At 44.8% G+C, this 20493-nt stretch overlaps 1 protein-coding gene across 5 annotated transcripts in view; it reads right to left on the bottom strand.

Annotated features, from left to right (window-relative positions):
* The window catches only part of MAPK9 (mitogen-activated protein kinase 9), a 43624-nt gene extending 30598 nt beyond the window's left edge, over positions 1 to 13026 (bottom strand). The window contains exons 1-2 of one of the 5 annotated variants that reach the window (XM_034655827.1): positions 12622 to 13026; positions 5362 to 5532 (exon numbers count right to left, since the gene is read on the bottom strand). In XM_034655827.1, coding sequence (XP_034511718.1) covers positions 5362 to 5483 — 122 coding nt within the window. In that variant the 5' untranslated portion in view covers positions 5484 to 5532; positions 12622 to 13026. Of the gene's footprint in view, positions 1 to 4709; positions 4946 to 5361; positions 5533 to 12621 lie in introns of those variants that run through there. The other 4 variants (XM_002927784.4, XM_019808528.2, XM_002927785.4 and 1 more) reach the window with 4 other exon arrangements.
* Positions 13027 to 20493: the final 7467 nt, after the last annotated feature.

The raw sequence follows: 20493 nt of genomic DNA, 5'->3' as shown, positions 1-20493 counted from the left end.
TCTAGGGACTGCCAGGTCCAATATTAAACATTTTTTTTAAGTTAGACACTCCATACAACAATTCATAGAGCAAATAATCTTCAATACCTGGTAGAGCAACTTGAGATTTTAGAAGGAGAAAGAAAAAACTGAATAGATATGAAATGTACACATTTCCCCACTACAGTTTTGAAACCTTGCAATGACTTAATTTTATGAAATATTTTAGTTGATACTTATGAATAATCCAAAGTGATAAACATTTTAAAACTTCCTGATTTATTTTACTAACATCTGTAATGAACAAAAAAACACAGAAACAAATCAGAGACAATGGCAAAAACAATTAAAAATTATGAAGAGCCAGAATATTCCTCTGATCCCAGCTCTTTCATTTAATCCCGTTACCAGTACCAGCACCTTAGCACGCCTCACCCCAGGCTGTAGGTCCCTTCTTAAAGCTCTAGTTTAAACAGACAACGAACAAGTTTTGAAAACCGTGCACTAGTGCTACTAGGACAGTTTATTTCTCAAAATGTAAAAACATGCATGCCCCCTGTGTTAGTTTCCTATTGCTATTATAAGAAATTATGACAAACTTACTAGTTTAAAACACAGATTTACTATCTTACAGTTCTGGAGTGAGACAGAGAGAGAGAGAGAGAGTGTGTGTGTGTGTGTGTGCACATCAATCAAGCATTTGGTTTAATCAGAGAGGAGTCTCTATTCTATGTTTTTAAAAAGATTTTTATTTATTAACTTGAGAGAGAATGAGGGAGTGAGAGAGAGCACGCACAAGCAGGGGGAGGGGCAGAAGGAAAGGGAGAAGCAGACTCCCCACTGAGCAGGGAGCCCGATGTGGGGCTCAATCCCAGGACTCTGGGATCATGACCTGAGCAGAAGGCAGATGCTTAACCAACTGAGCCACCCAGGAGACTCTATTCTAAACGTAAGCTGTGATTACCTGGGGACATTTCATAGACTAGATCAGTCTTGAAAGATACAGTGTCTTGAAAGACTGGTGGGTTTTTGAGGATAATCCAACCAGGACATGCAGTGGGGACAAAAGTGATGGCCATGGGAAGGAACCTGCTCTGTTTGCAGGGAAAGGAGCACTGGAGAGAACTGGTTACCTAGAAGCTGGGGCTTGATGGTGGGGATTCTCAGGCCCTTCTGTCACTGACAGGAAGAAAGGGGTCTGACTGGCACCATTAGTAGTTTCTTGCTCTAGTCAAACAACGGAATGGGGCAGAAGACCCACTTTTCCTCTGAGGACCTTAAAGGAAAATGCCAATATCCAAGACGCTATACAAAAGAGCGCCAGGAAAAAGTCCTCAGAAGACATGGGGGAAGACTCATGGGAAAAGTCCTAGCACTCTCCTCTCAATCTCAGGATCACCAATGGGATCTTCAAAGGGATCAACGGGACCACAAAGTCTCCAGCCTGCAGGAAGGTGAGGGGCACCTGGCTGACAGTGAGTCGCACCAGCTCTGGGAGAGAGGAGCAATGGAGTAATCACAGAAACCGGGTCTCCAGCCATGTAGGCCCAACTCTCGGGGCCACTTCGTCTAAATAAATAAATACCCACTTCATCTAAAGGTCAAAAAATGAAACACCCCAAAAGTCTAAGAATGATTTTCATAATTATACAAACATTTCTAAAAGAAAACATCAATAATCTGAGTTAAGTTAACTAACCCCCTTTCCATGCATCCGGTAAAGTTAATCCAGCTAATAGGCTTTGATTTGGTAATGACTGGCTGGGTTACAAAGGTAAGTGAATAATGACATCCAAGATGGTGAGATAAACTGTTGGCTGTGCATAGGCTCATTAAGTTTTAATTAATTAGTTAAGCTTAATCGGTTCTAAGTAATGACTTCTTTCTTGAGCAGAAAAGAACAGAAACCCAGTCTTTGATCTTTCCTTAGAATCAAAGAGATGAGATTTAGAATGGTGTTAAAATTTCAGCCATGACAGGGATGCCTGGATGGTTCAGACGGTTAAGTGACTGCCTTCGGCTCAGGTCATGATCTCAGGATCTCAGGGTCCTGGGATCGAGTCCTGCATCGGGCTCCCTGCTCAGCGGGGAATCTGCTTCTCCCTCTCCCTCTACTGCTCCCCCTGCTTGTGTTCTCTCTCAAAAATATAAAATCTTTTAAAATAAATTTTTAGCCATGACATACTTCTTTCTTCCTACCTTTCTGCATATGAGATAAAAGCTGTTCCTACAAATATCAAAATTGTCATAAAATCATATAAAGGAAAATATTAAGTGATATTACTGTTAAGATTCTGTGAACATATAAATTAAGCTACCATGGGAAAATGACAATATATTTTATACATAATATGGCATGAAAACGTCATTATATATGCTACTACAGTATCAGGAGTTAAATATCCATTACGAATGACAAAGATCCTTGGTTTAAGGCACCTTCCAGTTTGCTTTTTTAAAACAAGTTTTTGAGGTGAGATTCCCATACACATAAAATTAACCATTTGAAAGTCAACAATTCAGTGGCGTTTGGTACATTCACAATGTCGTGCAGTCACCACCACTGTAGCTAGATCGTTCCAAAAGATTTTCCTCATCACGAAGGGAAACCCCATACCCACCAAGCAGCTGCACCCCCCTCCCCTTGCCTCCGTCTCTGTGGATTTACCCATTTTGGATATTTCACGCAAACGTCTGACTTCTCTCCTATAGCATGCTCCTGAGGATGGCCCACATTGCGCCACGTGCCGGTGCTCCGTTCCTTTTTGAAACATCCCGCTTATGCATACAACACAACTTGTGCATCTATTCACCCACGGATGGACATCTGGGCTGTTTCTATCTTTTGGCTATTGCAAATAGAACTGCTACGAACATCTGTGTACAAGTCTCTGTTTGAACATCTGTCTTTAATTCTAGGAGTATTTCCTGGGTCACGTGGTAATTCTACGTGGAGGAACCGTCAAACTGTTTCCCATAAGTAGCTGCAAACCTTTTACATTCTCACCAGCAGTGTGTGCGGTTTTAATTTCTTCACGTCCTCTCCAACATTAGTTATGTCCCGTGGTGCTGATTATGGCCATCCCAGCGGGTACCAAGCGGTAGCTCATTGTGGTTTGGACTTTCATTTCCCTAATGACGAGTGATAAGCACCTTTCCGTGCACTTGTCACCTATTTACATATCTTCTCTGGGGAAACGTCTGTTCAAATCCTTTGCCGGTTTTTTTTTTTTTTTTAATTGGGTTGTCTTTTTACAGTTCTAAGAGTTCTTTATATATTCTGGACACTAGACTCTTGCCAGATACATGATTTGTGAACATTTCCCCATTTTGTTGGTTGTTTTTTCACTCTCTTGGCAGTGTCCTTTGACGCACCAAAGTTATTTTGATGGAATCCAATTTTTAATTTTGTTGCTCATGCTTTTGGTGTCATTTCTAAGAATCCGAAGTCATGAAGCGTCCCCCTGTTTTCCTCTAAGAGTTTCATGCTTTTAGCTCTTATATTTAGGTCGGTGACCCACTCTGAGTTAACTTTTTACATTATGGGAAGTAAGGGTCTAACTTCATCCTTTTGCATGGGGGTATCCAGTTGTGCCAGGACTATTTGTCGAAGAGATTGTTCTTTCCCCATTGAATAACCTTGGCTTGCTTTTCCAAAATCAATGGGCCACAACTGTATGGGTTTATTTCTGGACTCTGAGTTTTAAAATTTTCTAATTCAGAATTTTCCATCCTAAAAGTCTACCACTGCTTTTGCCAGAGGAAGTCTAGCTTATAACGGCATATTAGGAACTTTCGTTTCAAAACTAAAGAATTTTTAATGGAAAATACACATCCATAATGAGCAATTTCATTATTACACACATCTTTAAAAAATAAAGATGAAAAGGAGCATATGTGACCTGGAAGTCAAAACCAATCTCTGCAAAATAGTATTTTATTAAGTAGTATGTGCTTTTACTGTTATTTACCATGCTGTAATGAAGTCATTAATTTTAACTGCCTACCGTTTATAAAACCTTCCATTTTACAATGACTTACAAACTTCCAGTCAGCCTCTCACTGTGGTTATTACATTAAACGTCATTGGTAACAGTCTTGCCAAATCACCTGTGTCCAATGACTACCCAATTCCAAATCAAAAGAATGTTTTATTGTCTAGAACTTGTTATACGTATCGAAGTGTCCTCATTCGGACCATCCAAACTTCTCTTGGTTCGCTGGATTTAAGTACCGACACAGCGTGCTATCATTTGGAAATTGAGATCATTGTTATTTTGGACACGCGCCTGCATTCCTTCCACAAAGAACTTTGTCCTGCGTTAGTTTTTCTGTGAAGCTCTGAACTGCAATCTTCTCTTAGCTCCTGGGGCCTCCAAGCACCGAGGACGAAGGGAACACCTGACCTCCCTGATCGCAGGTCTCTAAAACCAAGAATCACTTCAAACCACTGGTGCAGCGCCTCTAAACTCAAAATCTCTAATGAAAACATAAGCTCCCCTACCAGAACAGCCAGAAGAGTTCTCTTATTTTGAATCCCCTCTGCCTACAAGTGGTAAACATGGGATAGTTTGCTTTATCACAGTTTCTTTTGGAGGCAGAGATCATCTTGTTTTTATTGACCCAAAAGAGAAAAAAAGAAAAAAAAAGTCTCGCCCGGGGAAACTACGGGAGAAAAAGTTCGGGAAGTGCTGATAACTGTAGTCTAGAAAACACATGAAAGACTTTACCTTTAGCTGGCCAGTGAAGTCGCGGCAGCTGACTGTCTTACCATGCAAGAGACTAAGGCTCAGGGTCAGACCAACGGTTCTGACGGGCTGGACACATGGCTGAAGTGAGACACCAAGGAAGAGACGGCCAGCCCAACCCCTCACACAGCATCCCTTCCTGGTTAATCCATGGGGTGATAATGACACTGACTGGCCTCGTCCTGCCAATGAAGGGCAAGGCACTGCAGTGACGGCGCCTAGAAATGAATAGGAGTGATTGGGGGTAAAAGGGGGAGGGGGAAAGGTGGCCAGGATGAAGAAATGAATAAAACTCCAAATTTCTGTTACACCTCACTGTCATACCTATTACTCTAGCATCTAATGACAAGGGGGAATGGAAAAGAAAAAAAAAAGAAAAGAAAAAAGAAACAGGAAAAAAAAAGAAAAACTGCTACCTTTTTACATTTATGCAGCATTCTAAGAATTTAGGTTTGTATCGTACAATAGAACTACATATAACTAGAGCAAGAGGTTGACTCAATTTAGTTCAAAAACCTATTGCAAAGAAAAGAGTAGTTTTGTTTTTTTAATCATCCGTGTTTCTAAGTTCTGACAATTTAGTTTTTATTATGACAAAAACTCGATCCATGTTATTGAAACAGACCCTACTTACCAAACTATTCCTTGGGCTCCGGAGCCGATTGGCTTCAACTGCTGGTAACGTTTTAGGACCGTGAAGGTTGAGTCTGCCACTTGTACACTGTAAAACTGACTGTCACATTTACTGTCACTCATGATGTAGTATCATAGAATATTCCAAAGAGTTGGTACGGTTGTCAGGGGCCTTAAAAGAAAAACAGAATGAACATGTGTTCTGAGATTACACATGTGTGGCTCACTCAAGTGTTGCAAATTTACTGGCTATGAGACAAGGGGGCTGTAGGTCGAAGAGCTTGGCGGCACCAAGTTCTGAACTTCAGCAACATGCCAAAAAAAAAAAAAGGCAACGACATTTCAGAGGTACTGAGCCCACCATGAAAGGAAGGAACGCTGAGGCCCGGCATGACCACGTTTTAAGGGAGTGGACGAAAAATACCAGCCTTTCTTGTATTCGTACAGTTTGCCAGCCAGGACAAGATTACGTCACTGAGTGACTCTCCTCGGCTCGCTTCCTGTGGGACCAGCGTATGCTGGGCTGTCTCAGGGATGAAGGCGCGCTCAGGAGAGGTTTCAAAGGGATCCTGTCTAGATTCCTGCAAAAAACTGCAAAAGGGCCAGTGTTCTTCTAAGTTCACAAGCTCAGGTGAAGTGATGAAGCAGAAAGCCAGTCCGAGAACAAAGTGACTGCAAATGGGGGAAGTTACAGAACAACGGGGTGCTGGGCCTGGTGACATGGGTGTGTGTGCCCGTGCGTGTCCTGAAGTTGGCCCGAGTTCCCCAAACCCCACATCCCTTGCGGGCTCAATACACACAGCTCTATACAGAGAACCGTGGTAACCTACAGTCAATGACATGGATGCTCTGACATTTATTCATGATAAATTAGTCCGAACTGGCAGCCCCAAAGTGGCCCTTTGGTGGTTTAGGCACTAGGCTGAGATTCCCCACTGGTGTGATTTTATACAGAAAACAAGCAAACCGAAACCAGCAGGCAGCGACATTGATTGGGTTCCCTGGCTCTTGTCTAAAGACATTTATTTAAAGGGCAGCAAGCTATTTACTTTGCTCTTTAAAAAAAAAAATTAAAAAACCAACAATCAAATCCTAGAGGTAAACATTCCATGCGGTTTAAAAACAGGGAATTTACACTTTTACGGCCCAGCTCCAGCAAATTCCTGTTTGTTCTACCATTTCATATTTGATGGTGACCTGCTGAGTTTTCTGGAGTGATAATTTGTATTTCAATATGATAATGCCTAGAATTTCCGTTAAACATGGAAACAAGTTGATTAATACCAAACCTAAACAGAGAATTTAAATCAAAGTGAATAGTTTCTCCAGCTGACCACTCCTTCGCTCCTTCCTCCCAGCTTTCTTTTTTTTTTAAACACCAATTCTCAGGGCAGTGGCAGAGGGACAGCCACTGTGACTGAGACCCATGGCACGCCAGCCGGGGAGTACCTCCGGGAAGCCAGCACTGCACTAGACGAATCGACCCACTGCTCACGACAACCTACAGCAGGATTACCAGCCCCTGGTACTCTGTGAGCTAACAGGCCTGGTCACGCCATGCTGTGCTGAGGAAGGGACCCTAAGCTCCAGGAGGGTGGGGCCAGGTCTGTCTTGCTTCCTGAGGCATGTCACACTGCGGGGAAAGGGCGACAGTAGAAGCATCCAATAAACTTTCACTGCTCTGACCCATAATTCAGTCTCTAATGATTTCTCCACAATGCTGCTTTATTTTACTGACATCTGAAGGAATATCCATTTCTAAAAATTAATTTTTTATAGTTTTTAGGAGGCTGAGACAATTCAACTCAACACTTAAGGGGTGCTTTTGTACAAGGGAGTGTTAAGGAACATAGGTGAAAGAGCAAGATCCGCTAGTCTTATTGTTTTTTTAAAGATTTTATTTATTTCGAGAGGAGAAGAGAGAGAGTGAGTGAGTGGGGAGGGGCAGAGGGAGAGAGAGAATCTCAAGCAGACTCCCCACTGAGCGTGGAGCCCAAAAGGGCTCTGGACAAGAGTCGGAGGCTTAACCGACCAAGCCACCCAAGCACCCCAAAATCAGCTAGTCTCAAAGCCACATATAATTCACTAGTTGAGGGAAGAAGTCTGTTATCCATATTATAATAACATAAAGGCATAAGCGAGAAGGAAACCAAATCAAAAGGCAAAAGAGGTCCTGCACACTGGCGGGGGTGCAGAGGACCAGGAGAACTTCATGGAGGAGGTGGCATCTGCCCTGGACTCCTGCCAGAGACAGACAGCAGAGGTACAGAGCTCGAGCTGACTGTGCACAGACCTGGTGAATTGCTCCAACTGGCTATTGGGGTACAAGTGTGAAGGCTCAGAAACAGACTGGGTGAAAAGGCAGGGAACCAGCCTACTGCAGCACACCAGCACTCTGGTCATTCCAAACACTTCCTGACACCACCGTGGACAAAGTCCTGGGCCGGAGCAGCCAGTGTGCCTGCCCTCGGTGAGCTGACACTGCGGGCACACTCAGGAAGAGCCCCAAAACAACATGAGGACAGAGAAGGCTCTGGGCGGGGGGAAGAGAGGAAGCATGTGCAGAGAGGTGAAGCATGACTGGTCACTGGATGTAGTCCTGCTGGGCAGTGGGGAAAAGAAGCTGGATTGAGAAAAGCAGGCCAGGTCACCATGGGCCCTGAAGCTGCTGGGAGCCATCTGGGCCCAGGCCAGGGGGCTGCGGAGCCATCGAGGCAGAGAGGCATACGCTCTGACATGCTTTTCAGAGCGGTCATTCAGGAGCCTGAGAGAGGGATGGCTCGGGGCGGGCAGGACTGAAGACAGGGAGACCTGGCAAAACAGGACAGCGTCGCAGTGGATGTGGATGAGAAGGGAATGCCTGGTTTGGAGGAAGCATGTACGGAACATGGAGAAGATGAGGGGAAACCAGGTGAAGCAGCTGGAGGGAGGCTGGACGCACGCGCAGTCTCCGAGTCTGGCTTCGGACAGAGGAATCTGCCTGCCTGGGGGACGAGCAGCATGATGGCCACAGGCCGGTGACGAGCTCCACGACCCACTCCTCCGTCCTTCACTTTAGGACCGAAGCCTCCCCGCTCCAGCTGGACAGATGGCTGCCCAACTAGAGATGCCATCTGACTGCATTCCCAGCAGCCAGGTGTGGCCGGACGACCAGCTTGGGGCAGCTGAGGTGTGAGCAGAGCCATGCACGTGACTTCAACAGCAGTTCTCTTCTCTTTCTTTTTGTAAAAGAAAGCTGCTTGCTGTCCAACATATCTTCCTCCCTCGCTGCTGGCTGGGGGAACTGCTGTCACAGACCCAGAGATGGAAGTCACGTGCCGAAGAGGGCAGTGCCGCCCACTTGCCGGAGTCCTGAACGACCTTGCGGCACCGCGCCACCCCCACCGTGGCCCACCTGCATGCACGGAGGCCAGTGCAAACCGAGGGAACCCTTGGGGGGCAACCCCGAGCTCTCCGCTACAGATGCAGGGACCTGCGCTCTGCCTGCCACACTGTGAGGTTAGCTTTTGTGGATCTGGGCAGAACATTACATCATCAGGTTCGAGAATTGATAGGTTTTCATCTCAAGGTGTAAGATAATTTTTAAATTAAAGGACGTTGCATTTAGTAGGGGAAAAAAAATTCACCTAAGAAAGAAGCTGTCAAAGCCACCGTCTCTGTCAACCTTGGGCTTCGTGAGCATGAGAAAGCGCCTCGGGGCCACCCAAGGAAGCCGGTAATTGAACTATTAATGAAACCAACTCTGCAGAGATTATATTTCAACAAAATGGACGTCAGCTGGGTTTTAGAAGGCAGTTCAGAAATTGGGAAGTGTACGAATTCCTCACACAACCACGTTATCAACACGCTGAAGGTGCAGTCACTGCCTTCACTTCCCTCACCAGTGGGTGCTGGTTCCTCCCCAGGGCTCCCCGCTGGGGAACCCAGTGCCCGCCCGCCTGCTTCTGTGCCATCACTCAGTTTCTGCAGGTCTGCCTGTGTCTCCCTCCTCCGCAGGCTGGGAGCACCTCAAAAGCAGGGAGGGTCTGCCTTCCCTCTCACACATTGAGAAATTTAAGGTAATGTCCAATGTCTCCTTGGGGGACACAAGGGGACACATCCTGCTCCCTGGGTTCTTCAGATCTATGCGTGTTGGGCGGACACCTCAAGGGAAGGAGTCGGCCCAGCCTTTGCTGCAGGCGTCTGGCTCACGTCCGTGCCCCTCCCCCTTCACCATGCTGCTTCAATGAATCCTTGTTGAATGAAATACTCTGATCTAAAAATACCTATTTGTCTAAGACTGAAGACTCTTGTAGAATCCCCTCCAGGAATTCTGGAGTAAAATCTACCCACTCTACAGATAAACGCTGGGTAGGAGGAACATTCCTACTTGTTTAGAGCCTGGAATAAGAAATGCTTTTTTAAAAAAATTCCCTAACTCTAGTATTCTTCTAGATATAAGCAATTCGACTACTGTAAATATAATATTAATGTCCAAATCCTGTGGGGACACCAGCTACCATTCGCTGAGACCTCCCACCATTGCATGAGGGCCTCCTGGCACCAAGCACAAGGTAAAGGCTGTCAAGAGGGCACTCACCAGATAGTCCCTTGCCTCCAACGGCCAAGAGCATAATCACTACACCACCTAGGAAGTGTCCTAGGCGTAGATGCGGGCCCAAGGGCAGGAGCCCGGCAGAGTGGTGTGTCGGGGGGAGCCAGTGAATGAGCGGAGGGTGTGTGCGAGTGAGACATGGGTGTAAAGGAAGGTTTCCAGGAGAAGTCAAGACCTGAGTGCACGTTTGTTCACAGTCTCAACCCAGGTGTGCGGGAACAGGCCTTCTCATTCGTGCTGGCAAGCACTATAAATTGGCAAAACATTTTTTGGGAGGAGAACATGTAATATCTAATGAAAAATTTAAGGGCACGTGACTCCTAACCTGGCAACTACCAGTCTATAAATGTATTGGACAAATATATATATGTACAAATGCTCAAAGATATTTGTGCAAGAATGTTTGTGGTACTTCTTGTAACTGCCAAAAAACCAAGAAATAACCTAAAATGTACACTTGGAATGAGTGAATAAATTACGGCATAAAAGCATAATAAAGCCATTAAAAATAATGCAGGGACTTTGTGTACTGAAAAGGAATGATGTCTGAGCTATATAAAGGCAATAAAGCAAGTTGAGAGTGCATGTGGTAAATGTCAGTCTATGGGAAAGGCCCTGTCCACACGCGCACAACATGCTAGCAAGTGCAAAGACACGGGGAAATGAGACTTTCACTCTTCCCATTATAACTTTCTGTTGGTTTTTTTTTTTTAGTCATGCACATATCTCACATTTTAAAAAAAACCACAACAAATTAAACCCTTTTAAATGAAAAGCTGAGACCTAAATGTAGGGTAGGTTTGGGGCAGCCAAGACTGGAGGCAGGAGGGTGGGCCAGGCTCTGAGCTGCAGGGTTATGAAGGCCCCCCTCACAGCCCGTCAGGGGAGCAGCACTGCCCCCACTCCGCAGATGAGGACAAGAGCTAGAAGACAGTGAGGGAGCTGCCCAGATCCCCAGATGGAGAGTGGCAAGGCCCGGATCTCAATTTAGGTGTGTGTGACGACACTATGCCTTCCCAATACACCATTCTAATTAATATCTCTCACTGTATTTAGAAAGTGAAGGAATGTGGCCAAGGGCTGATCAGGACCAGGCCAGGAAAAAACACAGGTCTTTTCATCTCATCCTGCTGGCTTCACTCCACCAAGACATTTTCTTCTGATGATGGTGAGTCAGTCATCCACAGACTCAGGCCAACCTTCGACCACACGAATGGTTCAGAATACCCAGGACACGTAATGTCTAAATTAACTGACTGCTGTGATTAAAAGTGGATTTTCATAATCTCCCTCTTAGTTTCAATACTTGCTATTTAAGTTTTTAATCAAATTTTCTTTTTTCCTCCTTAATTCTTATCAAAAATGGCACAGCACAACAACTTCATCTTTCTTTGATGATCAAGAGCCTTACAGCATGTCAGAGTCATCCTTCTGGACATCAGCTCATTAATCACACTACAAACTACAATAAAGGATGACCACTCATGTTTGGTGATCACAGCACCCACGGTTGGATCTGAAGGAAGGGTCCACTGACGACTCCTCCCCGCAGGCCGCCTGAAGGTACCCAAGGCCTGTCCGTTCCCCCTCTTCACCCCCGACTCCCCGTGCTCTGGGTATGGCATTCTCAGCGCTCCCTCGACATGGCAACCGCCCAAGTACCATCCCGGCCTCCATTCCTGCTACCTCCAAACCACTGCACACACGCTATTTAGAAAGGGAGATCTGCCTGCATAAAAAACTACATGGGTGGGGCACCAGGGTGGCTCAGTTGGTAAAGCGTCTGCCTTCGGCTCAGGTCATGATCCCAGGGTCCTGAGACTGAGCCCCACATTGGGCTCCCTGCTCAGTAGGGAGTCTGCTTCTCCTTCTGCCCTCTGCCTCGTGCTCTCCCTAACAAATAAATAAAATCTCAAAAACAAAACTGTACACGGGTGCTCATAGCACCTATGTTTTTTTTTCTAAAGATTTTATTTATTTGACAGAGAGAGAGACAGCCACCAAGAGAGGGAACACAAGCAGGGGGAGTGGGAGAGGAAGAGGCAGGCTCTCAGTGGAGCAGGGAGCCCGACGTGGGGTTCGATCCCAGGACCCTGGGATCATGACCTGAACCGAAGGCAGACGCTCAACGACTGAGCCACCCAGGCGCCCCAGCACCTACATTTTTTAACAGCTCAACACTGGAAACAATCCAGGTGTCCTTCAGTGGGTGAATGGTTAAGCAAAGTGCTGTCCATCCATACTATGGAACACCAGTCAGCAAGAGAAATGAACTAACAACTGATCCTCTCAACAACCTGGGTGGATCTCAAGGGCATCATCCTTAAGAGAAAAAGCCAATCTCCAAAGGTCCGTACAGTATAATTTCATTTACACAACATTCTTGAAATGACAGAATTACAGAGCTGTGGACCAGATCAGTGGTTGCCAGCCTTAAGAATGGTGGGGAGTGGGGGGGGATTATTAGATCATCAGAATGATGATCTAATAATAGCTTTGAGTAGGTGCCCTGAGGGTAAGTTTGGTTTTTGGCTTCCCCTCCTGGGTGATCATAGGGAAGAAGGAGGTAGGCAGACTTTTCCAGAACCATCTTGATGCTGAGTGAAATGATCCAGAAAGGAAATTTTAGGTACAAGGATTTTGACTTTAAAGCACAATAGTAGTTACCTTTCAGTCAGCTGATGAATAATTTTGAGGCAATCATGAGGTGTTCATTTAATGAAACCATGAACTTATGCTCCTTGTCTTCCCTTTTCCCTTTTTCTCTGTTTCTCTCTCGCTCGCTCTGTTTCTGTCTCTTTCTCTCTCTGAGAGTGTGGCTGTAAAGGGTAGCACAAGGGAGATCTCTGGGATGACGAAATGGTCCTGTATCCTGACGGTGTGGTGGTGTTTATACCGCTCTCTGCATGTGATAAAATGCCACAGCACTGTGCACACACAGTGCACCAACGTCACGTTCCTAGCTTTGACGTTGTACTGCGGTTATGTAAATACACAACCAATGGGGGAAGCTGGGTGAAGGATGCATGGGAACTCTCTGTATTATTTTTACAATTTCTTATGAACCTAGATTTCAAAATAAGTAATTAAGAGAGAGAGAGAGAGGGAGAGAGAGAGAGAGAGAGAGAGATTTGTTGCACATGCGCAGTGGTCATATTGCTCTCTGGCTTAAATTCCTTTGATAGTGACCAACCGCCTGCAGAATAAAGCTCTAACCCTTAGCACAGCAGAGGAGGTCACAGGACCTGCGGCCCACTCTCACCTGAGACCCCGGCTGATGCTCCGGCTTCCCACACACCTTCGGGCCTCTTCCTAAGCTGTTTCGTCTGCCTGAAGAGACTCCCCTCCCCATTCTGTTCTCCTGGCCAACCTTCATGCTCCTTCCAAATCTAGTGCACACACGTGCTGGGCACGCCCCCACGTTTGGCACCACAACCTATCCTTTTTATACTGCATCGCACGTCTCTCTCCACTTGTACTCGTGAGCCCCTTAAGGGCAGAAAATGTGTCTGATTCGCTTCCTAATCCTCTACTAATTACACAGTGGGTGCCCAGTAAATGTCTGTTAAAGGCAAAACTAAGCGGGAGAAGAAACATGCTGGGACAGTGGGGTGCCGTGGTTAGTTAGCATCAGGGCTCTGGAGTCGGGGGGGCAGGCTCCTGGGCAGACTACACCAAAAAACTGTTAGAATAAAACACATTCTGTAAAGATGAGGATACATGTTCGACGCACAAACATCTTTGGTGTCTCTATACGCTGGTGAACCCTCAGAAAGAGAAATTAAATGATGCTTTCACAACTGCATCAAAAAGAACAGAATAACTTTAAACAAGGAGGTGACAGACCTCTATACTGAAAACTAGGAAGCATTAATGGAAAAAATTAAAGACACAAATGAATGGAGAGATATTGTGTGTTCATGGATTGGAAAAATCAATCTTGTTAAGATGTCCATACTACCCAAGGCAATTTAAAGATTCAATACAATTCCTATCCAAATTCCAGTTTCCATAGAAATAGAAGCAATAATCCTAAAATTTGTATGGAACTACAGAAGATTCTGAATAGCCAGAGCAATTTTAAGAAAGAAGAACAAAGCTGGAGGCATCAAGCTCCCTGATTTCAAAGCTATAATAATTAAGTATTATAAAGCTCTAGTAATTAAGACAGTATGGTATGGGCATGAAAACAGACAACACAGATCAATGAAAGAATAGAAAGCCCAGAAATAAACACATAGATACGGTTGATTAATTTATGACAAAGGAGCTGATGATATACAACGGGGAAAGGACAGTCTCTTCCGTATATGGTGCTGGGAAAAGTGGACAGCCACATGCCAAAGAATAAAACTCAACCACTCTTACAGTATACACAAAAATTAACTTAAGATGGATTAAAGACTTGAGCATAAATCTTAAAACCATAAAATGCCTAGAAGGAAATAGGTGGTAAGCTCCTGGACATTGGTCTTGACAATGGATTTTTTTAACCTGGCAACAAAAACAACAAAACCAAATATAAACAAGTGGGACTACATCAAACTAGAAAGCCCCTGCACAGCAAAGGAAACCATCAACAAAATAAAAGGCAACCTACAGAATGGGAAAAATATTTGCAAATCATCTATCTGATAAGGGGCTAATATCCAAAATATATAAGCATTTACTCAGTGGCAAAAAAATACAAACAATCCGGGGCACCTGGGTGACTCAGTGGGTTGAGCATCCAACTCTTGGTTTTGACTCAGGTCCTGATCTCAGGGTCATGGGATCGAGCCCTGCATGGGGCTCCACGATCAGCAGGGAGTCTGCTTGAGATTTTTTCCCTCTCTCTCTCTCTCTCTTCACTCCTCCCTTCCACCCTTGCTCATGGGCTCTCTCTCAAATAGATAAATAAAATCTTTAAAAAACCACAAACAATCTGACTTAAAAAATGTGCAGAAGATCTGAATAGACAGTTCTCCAAAGAAGACATACAGATGGCCAGCAGGTACATAAAAAGATGCTCAACATCATTAATCACTAGGGAAACGCAAATCAAAACCACAGTGACATATCACCTCGGGCCCACAGAATGGATAACACCAAAAAGACAAGAAATGACAAGTGTCGGCGAGGATGTAGAGAAAAGGGAACCCTTGTCTCTCTTGGTGGGAATGTAAACAGGGGCAGCTTCTTGGGAAAACAGTATGGAGGTTCCTCGAAATATTAAAAATAGAGCTACCATTTGATCCAGCAATTCCACTTCAAGATATTTACCCAAAGAAACAAAACACTAACTTGAAAAGATATCTGCACCCCCATGTTCACTCTAGCATTATTTACAACAGCCAAGATGTGGAAACAACTTAGTGTCCATCAATGGGTGAGTGGATCAAGAAGATGTGGTTTACCTACCTACACAATCGAATATTACATAAAAGAAGGAAATTTGCCATTTATGACAATATAGACAGACCTCAAGGGTGTTATGCTAAGTGAAAGAAGTCAGATAGAGAAAGATAAATACTGGGGCACCTGGGTGGCTCAGTTGGTTAAGTGTCTGCCTTCAGCTCTGATCATGATCCCAGGGTCCTGGGATCGAGCCCCGTGTTGCATCAGGCTCCCTGCTCAGCGGCGAGTCTGCTTCTCCCTCCCCCTGCTCCTGCACACATGCTTGCTTGCTCTCTCAAATAAATAAGTAAAACCTTGAAAGAAAAGATAAATACTGCATGACGTCTCTTATATGAGGGATATAAAAAAATAAAAACGAAAACCACCAACCTTATAAATAAAGAGAACAGATTGGTGGTTGCCAGAGATGGGGTTGGGGTAGGAGAAATGGGTAAAGGGGGCCAAAAAGTAAAAAGAAAAAACATGTATTACTTCTAAATTATAGTATTTAGAGTGAATATTTCTTATAAGAATTGTCAAAATCGCTGTCTGGATTAGGATTTCTAGATTTTCTCTTTAGATACATAATTGTGACACATAATATTACAATATAGATACCTATTTAAAAAAACAGATTGGGACTCTGGGGTCAGAGGGCAACAGGCCTGCCACTTAGCTGGACGATCTTGGACTACACTCATCTGTAAAACAGGGAGGAGCCTAGAATCAGCCTCAGGGGACAGAGAGCACAGTGCCCAGCACAGGGCAAGGTCTCTAAGTCAGCTGACCACACCCATGCTATTTACTGCTCCCCCAAACAAATGTTTGCATTCTGAAAGTGTGAACTAAAATCTGGTAAGGGGGAGAACGGACGACACGGCCATTACTGGGTGAGCACCTCGGTCCGAGACAACAGACAGGAGGCAGGGCACAGAATTTTCATCCGAGGTTGTGGCCGGCAGGTGACGTTTCAGAACATTTATTGAAGACATCTGCTGCGTAAGAGGTGCTATGTTTCTGAGAGTCTAGTTAAGAGTTGGTGAAATGGATTTTGATTTTAGAATCAGAGCTGGTGGATTTGTTACCTGGGCTGCACCCTCAACCCGAGATATGTTAAAATCAAACTAACAGCAGCACTGGTTGAGATACAGAATACTTAAATAGCCTCATGATTGAAATCACTTACAGATCCATACAAATACATATCTCCTTGCACATGTAGCTTTTTGAAGGAAGTTCTTTTAAAAGCAGTCATTCTTTTTTCTCTTTGCATCAGTGTGCGGGAGGGAGGATAAAACTGTTTTTTGAACAAATCCCCAAGTTTTTCTTATCCTGGCCTATGGAAAGACAGACTTTTGGTATACTACTAAAAGGTGTTCACACTGTTCATTCTCCTCATAGCCGAAAAATTCACTTATAGAAATACTTCAAATTACAACTTCAGAATAGGCAAGAACACATTTACCATAAAGGTAGTTAATATTAATGCCTCATTTTTAAGAAAAAGGTAACTATCTCATTTGTCATCCATGTATCCTTGGAATCCAGTATTACTATTTCTGAAAAGTTTTAGAGTGTGCAGTCTTTGCTTAAGAAAGATACTAAAGTAAAATTAGCTGGGGGCAGAGAAGAAGAATGGAATATTTTATGGGATCAAAAACACACAAAAAAAACCAAAAAAACCCCAAATACCTTAAATAAAATCAAATTTGTTGTATTTCACCTTCAAATGTTTAGTAAGCTTCTTTAGCTATAAGGAAGTCCTATGTTAAAACGGTGACTACACTTGCTCATTATTTTTCTATCTATTAATTTATACCCCAATGTTGTCCAAAGAGGATTTGAGATATCGATTAAAAATATTTTAACTGGCGATTCAAAGGCCAATATAAAATCTAAAACAATGAGCTTTCGTTGTGCAAGAGATACATAAACTTGTCTCCCAATTAATACAACCCCTAGTGAATCAATGGGACTGGGCACTGAGCATAACATAACGCTGTGACGTTAGCAGCATGGGCCTACCTGCGTCGAGGTGGAAGCGAGCACCCTGGCTAGGGCATCCTGAATCTGACCGAGCCACATCTACAGTTAACTACGAATTTTCAGGAAATACAGAGAAACATGTTAAATTACACTGCAGAGATGCAGTCAGTAAAACCCCAACCACGGAAATGCTACAGAACAACCAATTGCTTCAACAAATAAACTACGAGGAAAACAAACAAAGAAAAAGAAACAGAGGGGGAATCTACAGATTAAAAGAAACTTAAGAGATGTATCAACCAATCACAATGTATGGACCTTATCTGGATCCTGATTCCAGTAAACAAACTGTTAAAGAGCCATAAAATGTATGGGGCAACTGGAAATTTCAATAGTGACTGGTTGTTTGAGTATATGAAGGAATTATTGCATTTCCAAGTTTAAATGAGTCCCTATCTTTTAGCGATAGATACTGAAATATTCATGGATGAAATGACATGGTATTTAGGTTTTGCTTGAAAGTAATTTGGGGGTGAAACAAGATGGCCAGGAGCTGATAACTGTGGAAACTGGATACTATCGTTTAATTTTGTCTCTGTTTAAAAGTTCTCGTGATAAACAGTTAAAATGAGGACTGACCTTGAAACTAGTTCAGGCAATCACAAAAGGCCAAGTGCAAATTTAATTATTCTTCAAGAAAATGATGTAAAAAAAAATCATCTTCTTCATCCATGGAGAAGTATAGCTACATATTTAAACCATAGATAGCTGCCTTAGTGCCAAATCAAGCGCTAAGAAAATGTGGTTTCTGTTTCACCTTATGCATCACGAAAACAACTGCTTTACTCACTGTTAATTGATTCATCTGGCACTTTTCTTTATCCAGAAAATTAAGAACATTTTATTTTAAACAGACAAATTGAATATGCCCTCCAACACTTATTTTAAACACATTTTAGTCTGTCTTGGCATCCCAAAAATTTAATCCTCAGGAATATCAAAGCTCTCCAGAGAAGACTATGCCAAAATAGGACTACTTTTAACCCTGCAGGATCCTTTTGGGAAAAAAAAAAAAAAAAGGTGGGGCGTTAAATGAAGGAAAACATCTAGATTGGATGTTATTCTTTCAGAACAAATTAAAAGCCAGAAGAGAACAGTCAGAGCTGAGGCACCCAGGAAAGGATGTTTATCTGGGGGGAGACCTGGGTTCAAATTTCACTTTCCAAGCTGCCTGCTATGAAGCCAACTGCTGAAACTCCGGGAGCCTCCACGTCCTTCTCTGTGGAAATGGGTTTCATAGCTGTTACTCATGGGGCTCCAGTGACAATGAACTGAGAGTACCTGGACAAACAGGGCCCAGCTCCCCTGGCCTTGGGCTACCTTTTCAGCTCATCACTGCTCTTCCCTCCTACATACCCTGCCCTGGAGATCCGACAGTCCTGCAACCAAGCTAAATGAATTTTGCATGGCTCAGAGCATTAAAATTTTTTAAAAATTAGCTACTGCCAACACTTGAGAATCAGGAGCACAGAAATACAATGTAGAGTTCTGACTTCTTTTTTAAGATTGCGGGGTGAGGTTTGGTTTTCCAGGATCCCCACCACCCTGCAGACTCATTTCTGACCCCACATTGGCCGAATGTCCTTCCTTCACCCTGCCCTTTCCCCCCCTTCTGTGCCTCTCCCCTGCCTGGCCAATTTCTCATCACCCTTCAAGGCTCTAGCACCACCTGTCACCTCCTCCACATTTCCAAAGTGCAGCCCCTCCAGGACAGCAAGCATCACACTGTCCTGGCACTAACCTGTCCACATGTCTGCCGCCTCTACTGGGCTCTCTGGAGGAAGGGACCCTGTTGCTATTGCCTTTGTGTCCCCAGGGCCGAGCAGAAAGCCTGACCTAGATAACACAGAATTCAGTAACTGCCTCCTGAATGTATGGAAGGAAATTAGAGCTAAAATATTACAAAAATGTAAAATTTTATATCACAGCTTGTTCTGACAGTTACCAAATAAAGGGGTCAAGGACATTAAAATGTTTTGCAAAATGAGAACAAGCTTCCATCTGCTTACATATTTCACAAGTTAGTCAGAAGTCACTAAATAAACTGACAGAGCAGAAGCAACAGCGGCAGGGTCATTCATTCGTTCACTGAACTGATATCACTGAATACTGTGTGCCTTTTAAGCACTGGGGATAACGCTGTGGACAAATCAGACAACTACCTGTTTTCAAAAAGCTACATCCTAGTAGAGGAAACAAAATCAACAGACAAACCAATAGAGTCGTTTCAAACCAGAGTGAATGCTAGAAAGAAAATTAAACAAAATAATGAGAGAGGATGACTAAGGGGAGAAAGACAGTGGTCAAGGAAGGCCTCGTGGAAAACGAGACATCTGACCAGAAGGAGCCAGCTGTGCAGATACCGGAGACAGCTCCAAGCATTGGAAACAGAAGTGCAAAGGTCCCGAGGTAAACGGGGCTGCACCTTTGAGACAGAGGAGACGATGGGTGGGACTGGAGAGCAGAGCTCTGGGTGGTGGGAGTGGTAGGGGAGGTGGGCAGGGCCCGCTCTGACACTGCTAGGCACTGAATGTGCAATGACTAGGCACTGGAGGAGCGCGGGGATGGGGGTCTCTGGGCGGATGGGGAGGGGGTTTCTGTTCTACTCACACCAGCATGGGGCAGGATCCCACCCAATTTCCCACATATGAGCCCGGACTCCTGCCCAGGCGCTTTCACACACATTCAGACAGCCTGACAACAATCCTGTCCAAAAGGGTAGACATTTCCCCACTTTCCCTAGGGGAAAACAGAGGAACAGCGAGGGTCAGTGCCTTGGCCAAGGTCGCGGGAACCAGACTCGGGATCCCGAGCATCCCGGCGCGGGTGTGCAACTGCGCGCCCCTCGATCTGGAGGGATGGCGTCCACAGACCCCACGGCACGTCTGCCCGAGCCAGGCCAGGGAGCGGGGCCCGCAGCCCCTGGAGGCTGACAGCCGGGCGGGAGGGGGCGACTGCGGCAGCCCCGAGGGCAGGGAAGGCAGCCGGGGCCGCCTGCGCTCCTACAGAGCCTGGCCCGCTCCGCAGCCCCTGGCCCCGCGGCCCCCAGCCCTGCAGACCGCGGCCGCGCGGCCCTCCCGCCGCCCTTCCCCGGCGGGGCCCGCTCGAGCAGCCCCC

Source organism: Ailuropoda melanoleuca, chromosome 3, assembly GCF_002007445.2.
Source record: "Ailuropoda melanoleuca isolate Jingjing chromosome 3, ASM200744v2, whole genome shotgun sequence".
Taxonomy (NCBI): domain Eukaryota; kingdom Metazoa; phylum Chordata; class Mammalia; order Carnivora; family Ursidae; genus Ailuropoda; species Ailuropoda melanoleuca.
The sequence above is the reverse complement of the archived record's forward strand: the minus strand, read 5'-3'. Positions and strand labels throughout refer to the sequence as shown.